This window comes from Mustela lutreola, chromosome 12 (genome assembly GCF_030435805.1).
Source record: "Mustela lutreola isolate mMusLut2 chromosome 12, mMusLut2.pri, whole genome shotgun sequence".
Lineage (NCBI taxonomy): Eukaryota > Metazoa > Chordata > Mammalia > Carnivora > Mustelidae > Mustela > Mustela lutreola.
In genome coordinates this window covers 76,004,442-76,014,145 of record NC_081301.1, presented here as the reverse complement: position 1 = coordinate 76,014,145, position 9,704 = coordinate 76,004,442, and the positions used below count along the sequence as shown (strand labels likewise).

The window sequence follows — 9,704 nt, the reverse complement described above, 5'->3', positions numbered from 1 at the left end:
CAGGCAGGTGACCTGTTCCTGCAGAACCAAAAAGAGACTCTGCTGGGCCAGGGTAAAGGCTGTCCTACCCTTTCACAGATGACCAAGTTCATAATGCTAGGCCAGGAGTGTCAAATAAAGGGCATCCCAGTTTAAGAAAGACGTGAGAAGTTAGGAGCAGTTCAGAGGACAGCTGCTGTGAAGATAAAAGAAGATGGAGGAAGAGTGGGATTATTTAAACCTGACAAAAAGGAACCTGGAAAACCTGTCACAGGTAGTTGATTTTCAAACATAGGTGGGGATGATAATCTAGGGTGGAGCTTCTCAACCGCTTTTCCTGTAAGGCGCTCCTAGGAAAGGATATACAAGGCCCACAAGGGCAATCAGGTGAGGATCTTCAAGACTACATTCTGCAGGCAGGCTGTGACACTCCTGGGTCCCACCCTGCCACCACAGGAGGGGATCAGTAGCTTACTTAGCAGCCTGTAACCTATCCCAGCCTTTGGGGAGTTTATGAACTGTATGTTTGTGCTCCTCCCCAAATTCATATGATGAAACCCTAATCCCAGTGTGATGGTATTAGGAGATGGGGACTTTGGAAGGTGATTAGGTCATGAGGGAGGGGCCCTCATAAATGAGTTTAGTGTCCTTAGAATAGAGAACCCAGAAACCTCTCACCCACTTTTTCTGCCACATCAGGTTGTAGGGAGAAGATGCACCTGCGTGTGAATCAGGAGGAAGGTGTCAACAGACACTGAATCTTCTGTGCCTTGACCTTGGAATTCCCGTCCTCCCGCACTATGAAAAATATATGTGTGTCGTTTAAACCACCCGGTCTATGGCATTTGTTACAGGGCTGCAACTCACTGAGAAGGGACTTGTACAACTATTAGGGTGTTGATGTACAGAACACAGTATTTTAGGTAGAGTAAGAAGACCTGGGGTCAATATTTTATGAAATACTGAAATAAAAGGAGAAAACACTTTATTCTTCAATATGAAATATACTGGATTGTTTTGTCAAAGGGTGTGTGTGTGTGTATGTGTGTGTGTGTTAGCTTGTCCCCAAACCTTTTATGCAGTTTAGCTTCACTAACTTTAGGAATACAAGTGCTACACAGTTACCCCCAAGACTATTTGAAGGTTTAATTGTTTACAGTCATTTTACATTGACTTTAGTTTTGGGATTATTGAATAATGCATTATTGAGTTTAATGGAGTCAGCCTCTCTGACGGAAGATACTAAAGGCCGAATGAAACAAAAACTGAAATGTGCTGTGCAACATGTACGGAACTAAGTGAGTGTGAAAGAACGTTAAGGTCTCTATCTGGGCTCATGGAAGCCAAACACATTTTCTTTTAAAGGTTTTATTTATTTGACAGAGAGCACACAACCAGGGGAGCTGCAGGCAGAGGGAGTGGGGGAATCAGGCTCCCCGTGCCGTGGAGCAAGGAGCCAAATGTGGAGCTTGATCTCAGAACCCTCAGATCATGACCTGAGCTGAGGGCGATTACTTAGCCGACTGAGCCACCCAGGTGTCGCAGGCAAACACACTGTATATGAAAGCTGGATCTGAGGACCTATGTGATCCAGGGTACAAGCAAAAACTCCAGGTAGCCTTGCAGACTTTCAAGGCACAGACCTGGTAAGACCAAAGCCAAGTTCTCAAACAGTGAAGAGGGACCCAGGTAACATATGAATTATACATGGAACGACAGAAAATTTCATAAGTTTCATAAGTGATGAAAAGGAGTAGGAAAATAGGATGGCAGACCTGAAGGACCAGGAGGATGGAGGGGTCTTCTGAGCTAGTAGGTGGGGAGGGGCTCTGGACACACCTTGTTCAACTGTCCCCTCCCTCACCCTCAGAAACTCTTTGTGACAGTGCTCTGTGATGTAAGCCTGGGGAGGATATATATTCAGCGTGTGCACAGTATAGGCTGTCTTGTGATTTAGACTATGGATTTCCAACACTGGAATGTTCTCTCATTTATGAATAGCGATACCAAACCATGTCTGAGCTCTGGCTCAACATGTTGGGAGATTGATCCCAACTTCACCTTCCTGTGTGGTTTGGGATTGCTCCTTCTGTTCCTGTGCTACCTGGTGGGGATTCCATTTCCAAATTGGAAAATCAAAACTACCCAAAAGGTAAGAAAACCTTGGAAGGGGGGGGGAACTCAACATGGATTATTATGGTTTCCATTTCTAATCCCAAATCTTATTCCTTTTTTTTTTTTTTTTTTTAGATTTTATTTAAGACGAAGAAAGCACAAGTGCGGTAGAGGGGCAGAGGGAGGGCAATGTGGGGCTAGATCCCAAGACCCTGGAACCCTGACCTGACCCCAAGGCAGACACTTAGCCAACTGAGCCATCCAGGAGCCCTAATCCCAGGTTTTAAAAGGAGTTTGGTAGAGTGGGAGAAACACCTAAAATGGGAAGTCTTAAGAGAACAGACATTCACTCCTCTAGGAAAAGAGGCCTGGGCAGGGGTAAGTGTTAAGAAAGGACTAGGGGTTCTAATTGAAACTACAGTCTATCTGGGTATGGTGGTGGTTCTTGGATAAGATCCCAAACTCAGGGATTCTGTAGTCCTGGATTGGGTTATTTTGAGAGGATGGGGTCTGTGTAAGAGAACAAAGTTTCCCAGCACTCGACCATATCAAGTCACATTCCCATGTCCAGCATCACTCGATCAAGCCTTCCTTCATGCTGAGCTGATCAGGAGAACACTGCTAAGCCTCTGAGAAGACAGTGAGGTCGGAGCTATGACCTAGTTTACAGGGTCCTACCTGAGGCAGCACAGGTGTGACTGTTGGGCTTCCTTTTCTATGTCCTCAATGAACAAAGGACTTCTGATTGGGAATACCAAGTGTGGACCTCCTAGACAAAGTCGTCCCCTGGGTTTTCTAAAGAGTAAATATTGACAACATTTTATCATCTTTAAAACTGAAAAAAGCAAGGAACACAAAGTTCTACTAAAGTCCTAGAATTCTTGCATAAAGGACGTTTCTATTTCTGAGAGAAGAGTAAGACATGGATCCCAACCCCCCTCATTGTTCATTTTTCTTCTAGCATCAGGGCAGAGCCAAGAGGAGGAGGAAAGGAGGGACACTGGAAGGTAAGGTTCTGCCTATTCCACCTGAGCTCTCTCCAAGGCTGATCCTTGCTGTCCTCTCCATGAGGGCCCGGTCCATGAACTCTGAGGATGCGAGCTGCTAGATACATTCCCTCAGAGGAGAGGCTCATGGAAATGTAGCCAGAGGGCAAAACCCTTCTCAGATCCCTGCTCTGACCATTACTGAGCATGAAGCAGTGATGGATCTGGACGAGTGCTTCCCACTAGGTGGCCATGTGAGATGACGAGTCAGAACTTCTGTCTCCTGACTTTGTGAAAGCTCTCTGACATCATGGACCTTCAGGAGTCTTCCCTGACCTCTCTGCTTCATAGAGGTGGTCTGATCATCACATGGATAATTTACATGAAAGTACTTTATACAGGAAGCTAGATTACTAACCAGCTTCACATCACTGGCCATTTGCCCTCATCTATTGATTGTTGGGGCTTTCAGAGTCCAACATCCCAGGGCTGTCCTATAAGGGGACTCCTGGATTAATACCTATGTTTCTGCTTTCACTATATAACACAGTCTCCTGTTTCCCCAGATGGCAGATGGTACCAACGGGAAGTGGAGGAGGCCCGGAAGCTGATCTCGATTTTAAGAAGGTGACCAGTTTTCCCCCTTGATCCTATTGCCTCTTAGAGCAGGTTTTATGCAATTGCAGGATTCACTGCAGTCTGTCATAGCCATGGGGTGGGGGTAGCCATAGGAACAGATATTGGGGTGAATGCTACTGAGTACACTGCCAGGTCATAAAAGTGGGGCATTGTGAAGGGATAGCAGGCTTCAGGTGGCCCCTCCCTTGTCAGGTCTGCATGGCCGCCTCCCCTTGTTCTGGTCCTGGCTGCAGTTTTTTACCTCCTGTCTCCTGCAGCCCCCTCGGCCGGCATCATGATACCATCCACTTTCGTCAACTGTTATGTCCAGACCCCTCCTGTGAGATATGTAACAGCACATCTGCTGAGATCGATCGGCTGCTGTTCCTGCAGGCTCTGGAAGATTCTACTCCCTTGGCTTCCACAGCTTCTGTGACTTCTTCATCATTCACTCTCTCCACTGACTTCTCAGCAGTCCCTCCAGGAGAGCTAATACCAGCTTCGCTGTCTGAGTCTTCCCCACCACCTGCCTCCATCTTCTCACCTAACCCAGTGATCCCTGTGGCTGATTTCTTTCCACCCTCACCACCGGGTGATTCTGTGCCTCCAGAGCCCTTTCCTTCCTTGGATTCCAAATTCCCAATGGACCATTTCCCAGCCCAGCCCCCTGAATTTCCACCTCCTGTCCCACCCCATCATGCCCATTCAGTGGACCGTAGCGTCCAAACAGAGACAGTGTCTCTAAATACCCTTTCCCAAGATGTCAGCCCCTTACCGGAGTTGTGGGAGCAGTGTCCATATCCTACCACCTCGGAAGAGGGCCATTTACAGCAAACCCCCATCCAGTTCTTCTGGGGTCTCCAAACTCCAAGCAGGTCCTTCTTCCCTGCTGCCTCCCCAGAGCAGGAATCCCCAGGAGTTCCCCATCCACTTCCTCCATCCTTGCCTGAGAACCCGCCTCAACTCCTGCCTCAAACCCAGCCCCTACCTCTCCCTCATGTCCAGCCCCAGGCCCACCTTCAATCCCCACTCCCAATCCTGCCATCTACCTGACATCAAAATCTGTGGAGCTTGTTTCCACAGACCTCAAAATGAGTCTGAGAGTCTGCCATCAACAGAAATGGAACATCTGGAATCGAACGTGTTGCAGAAGATACAGAAACGTGTGTGGGGTTTACCCACTATAGTCCAAAGATCCCAGGAGGACTACTGTTCTTCTACGTCTAACCCTTGTTTCAGCCACAAGGCCACCAAGGCTCATGCTGCAGTTTCTGTCCCTCCTGGGCAGTTTCCTCTGAATGAAGAGCTTCGGAGAAAACTGGAGTCTCATCTTGAAAACCGGCTCATCCTACACCAGAGGGGCCTAACCCGCAGGATCTATGAGTCTCTAGCACTGACTCTTCCACAGCTACCTGAGTCTCAGCGCCATGGTGGACGCTCGGCAATCTCTAATAAGAGTCCGATCAGAAGGAGTATGTCAAAAAGCGTCTATGTGGAGCTCCCAGAAATTCTGCTAGAGGAGAGTTCCTGCAAAGATGACCTGGAGAAGGATCAGAGACACAACACCGAGAATGATCTGGAGAAGGATCAGGGACACAACACCGAGAATGATATGGGGTATGGTTCTGACCAAGAACATAGCCCATCCGTGAAAAACTCGATGGTGGCTGTGGAGACTACGGGACAGAGACAACTTAATGCCGTGAAAACTCTCCATAATTCATGGCACTCCGTGGAGCAGACATCACTCACTTCTAAGAAATCCCAGAAAGAAAGAAGACAGGGAAGTTTGCCACCATCACAGGTTGAGGATGACTCCCTGAATAACTTCCAGGAGCTTCCCCTTGTTACACCTACGGCAGCACAGACGCTGGAAGATCATATTAAAAAGCTTAATAAGAGGGTGACTTGGGGCCTTCCCCCTAGGGTCCTTGAATCCATACAGCACTTTAAATACAAAGAGTTTAATGGAAGCTTGACATCTCTCCATGGACACAAAGCAGGAACAGCAAATTCAGCCCCCATCCCCGATCATCCTTTCCCTGCCACCTCAACTGCGGGCAAGGAGGAACAAAGAATTTTGAGGCCATTAGCCTCTAATATAACCCATCAGACTCCTACATCTGTCCAACGTGACTCCATAGGCAACAGTTGGCCCCCAAGGCCGCCTAAAAGGCAAGGTGCACTCAGACGGCCTACAAGGCAAGGTGTGCTCACATGGGAGCCAAAGGTCAAAAGTGCAAATGCCGATACTGGAAGGGGACAGTAACCAGGCATAAAGGGGAAGCAGCCAGAACCTGGTGGTGTGCCCACAGAGTAAATATTTCTCTAGTAACATGTTGTCTGTTCTGTGTACTGTCTTGGGAGCAATGGTTTTGGGCAAATCAGTTCAGCCGTTACTGATTGCTTCCTTCATCTTCTAAAAGGTGACCAATCTCCTGGACCTCTTGGGAAATATGTATCATGTGCCCCCGAAAGCCCCAAAAGCCCATTCTCCCTCTGATGGGCTCTCTCTCCTGTCCCATGGCTTAGCCTTCCTGAAAATATACAGTAGCTCACACCTCTCCCCCTGAATGCTTTACACCCTTTACAGTAAGTCTTCTATATCGGAGGAGAATCAAAGACAGGTATAGCTTTCAGAAAATAATGATTAAGACACTGTTGTTTCTTCACTGTTACTGTGTTAGCTTAATTATGACTTAGAAGTCAGTGATCAGAGGATCCCACAGGTGGATGAACTCTGAATGGGAGTGTTTTCGGGGGATGGGGTGTTGTTCTTGGGCTGGTTGGGTCACTTAGCTGTTAGTGATAGGAATGTTGACAAGGCAGCTACCACCTTCCAGGATAAGACACCTTTGATGAAATGAAAAGGTGAAAGAGAAACCTTGCTGGTAGAACAGAAGTTTATGTCTAATCATCCCCTTCTCAGGACTCTGTCCTGCTCCCCTCCTTCCTCGTCTGATCCAGGCACCACCACTTTGAGGCAGACTGGAATCTGGCACAGCCTACCGATGCCTTATACCAAAAAGTCATGGCTCTGTTATTTGAGTATGCAAGCAATACCTGCAGGCTGTCAGGCATGGCATCCCCTTTGGGGGAAGGTGATCTTGGTGCCTGCCTTCCATCCACACACAATGACAATATATAAGATACGGCCTTTACTATGGCTAGGATGGCGGTATGCCACCTTCAATATTCACGGCCTTAGTGGAGCCATGGTAGCTCTTCCCCAGAACACGTGCAACTTATGAACCAGAGGTGAATTCCAGACTGTGTACCAGGATACAGATGTTTGGGGGCTTACCATGGAACTCCATGGAATGCTTTTGTTTGGGGGGGGGGGGGGTTCCATGATGGCACACATTCCCACATTTAAAACAGGGCTCTGTAGGGAGGGCAACTCCATCTCAGACTGGGACTCAAAATGGGGTGAGTGTGCTAGAGAACACCTGAGGTAGTCTTCTGGACAGTCTCAGGACTGCTCAGTGCTAAAACAAAAAACCAGTTGTCAGAGGGTTTTGAAGGGACAGGATGTGGGAGGCTGGGGGGACCAGGGGGTGGGTATTAGAGAGGGCATGGATTGCATGAAGCACTGGGTGTGCTGCAAAAATAATGAATACTGTTATACTGAAAATAAATAAAAAGTTAAAAAAAAAAAAAAAGTTGTCCATGACCTCTCTCACTACCACACTTGTACACTTGTAGCTTCTTGTCCAGGTTATCATTGACCCTACACTATCTGAATGTTGGGGGTCAGAGAAAGAATGCAGATTTGATGCTGTGGAGGCCCTGAGTGGGACAATAGGTGGGAAGGGGCCCCGGGCAGGGAGCCTGAAGAGGTGAGGAGGGGGTGCAGGAGACTCTAACATCTATGCGGACAGACCAGCCAGTAATCCAGCCTGCCGGTTCCTACATAATCTCATTTTAGAGTCCATTATGGCCAATCCAGTGCACTTCGTGCCACCCTGTAGAGCTCATTACCGGGAATATTTCTGGCATCAGAATCCTATAGTTTGACATTCTGTCCCTCTGCCTCATGCCCCTGTCCTTCCAGCTTGTATGTCCCTGTTAATTTTTCTACTCACATCATTCACCTTCCACTTCTTGCCTATCCAGCAAGGGCTTGTTCTTCCTTTCCTCACTCTCCAAGGTACAACTGATGGCTTGTTGGTTAGTAACCAACATGTAAAAACCACCAGTCCAGCATAGGAAATAGAGTCCATGGTACTGGAGCAGCGTTATCTGGTGACATGTGGTAGCTGCAGTTGTGGTGAGCACAGCAGAGCATAGAGTTGCATACCTGACACTAATGTGATATTGCATCAGCCATTCTTTAGATAAAACGAAACAAAATAAAACAGGCTTTAGTACAAATGGACAACCCTATCTAATCCCTTTCAGTCCTTCCTGCCTGACAAAATCTTGTCTCTCTCCCTTTTTTAGAAATGCCTTTCTGTATGTAATTGATTATTGTTGGATTAAATCTCCCATGTCAAAACTGAGTCTAATCACAACTCAGTCTACTGATGCCACATGAAATTCAGCCCCAGCACTACCTGGAAATCATTCATTCATTCCACATATATTTATCCAAGACTTATTAACTTGAACAAAATAAATGGAGTTAGGTCACTATTTCCTTAGTACATTCTCTCCTCAGTGTACTCAGATCTAATTTATTTTATTTGACAGAGAGCAGGGGCACAATCAGAGGGAGTGACAGAGGTAGAGGGAGAAGCAGGCTTCCTACCAAGCAGGATCAGGACTCAATTCCAGGACACCCGGGTCATCACCGGAATCGAAGGCAGATTCTTAACCGACTGAGACACCCAGGTGGCCCTCAGATCTATTTCAAATTTCCTTTACTTTCCTCAAACTTAGGCCATCTTCACTTGCCCAGCGGATGTGCTGGATCAGAGCTCACAGAAGAGCAAGAAAGTAGTGATCGAGCCTCTCACAAAACAAAACAAACCCAAATCCTTTCAAAAAAGTCTCCCCATTCTTCTTTTTCCTCTTCCTTCCTGTTATACGGAAAGAGGTTTCCTTCCCAATCTCAAAGGAAATATACTTTCTGAGATGTCTTTATTCAGAGAGCTAACTTCTGGTCTTGATGGACTGATCCACCCTTGCCAGGTCTCCTTCTGACCCCTCCTCCCTCTCCCTTTGAGGCACCCAACATCATTGTTTTTTATTTAATGGTTTTACTACATCTATTTTTTTTTCTTTTAATGGCTTTTACTACAGAAACATGTCCAAGAGCACATATAACAACATGACTTCGCACATATCTGCCACTCAACTTGTACTGTTATCATTGGGCGGGTGAAGTGCAAAAGCCCCTTTAAAACACCTTGCCTAGGGAAGCAAGGGCAAAAATGAACTATTGGGATTTCATCAAGATCAAAAGCTTTTGCACAGCAAAGGAAACAGTTAACAAAATCAAAAGACAACTGACAGAATGGGAGAAGATATTTGCAAACGACATATCAGATAAAGGACTAGTGTCCAAAATCTATAAAGAACTTAGCAAACTCAACACCCAAAGAACAAATAATCCAATCAAGAAATGGGCAGAGGACATGAACAGACATTTCTGCAAAGAAGACATCCAGATGGCCAACAGACACATGAAAAAGTGCTCCATCTCACTCGGCATCAGGGAAATGCAAATCAAAACCACAATGTGATATCACCTCACACCAGTCAGAATGACTAAAATCAACAAGTCAGGAAATGACAGATGCTGGCGAGCATGAGGAGAAAGGGGAACCCTCCTACACTGTTGGTAGGAATGCAAGCTGGTGCAGCCACTCTGGAAAACAGCATGGAGGTTCCTCAGAATGTTGAAAATAGAACTGCCCTATGACCCAGCAATTGCACTACTGGGTATTTACCCTAAAGATACAAACGTAGTGATCCAAAGGGGCACGTGCACCCGAATGTTTATAGCAGCAATGTCCACAATAGCCAAACTATGGAAAGAACCTAGATGTCCATCAACAGATG

At 46.7% G+C, this 9,704-nt stretch overlaps 1 protein-coding gene across 1 annotated transcript; it reads left to right on the top strand.

Moving 5' to 3' along the window:
- The first annotated feature begins 1,760 nt into the window (after nucleotides 1-1,760).
- On the top strand, nucleotides 1,761-4,751 carry LOC131812154 (spermatogenesis-associated protein 31D3-like). Its single transcript, XM_059141243.1, has 4 exons — nucleotides 1,761-2,131; nucleotides 3,056-3,101; nucleotides 3,647-3,707; nucleotides 3,977-4,751. The coding sequence occupies exons 1-4, from the start codon at nucleotides 1,940-1,942 to the stop codon at nucleotides 4,749-4,751; spliced, it is 1,074 nt and encodes a 357-aa protein (XP_058997226.1). The 5' UTR covers nucleotides 1,761-1,939.
- The last annotated feature ends 4,953 nt before the right edge of the window (nucleotides 4,752-9,704 follow it).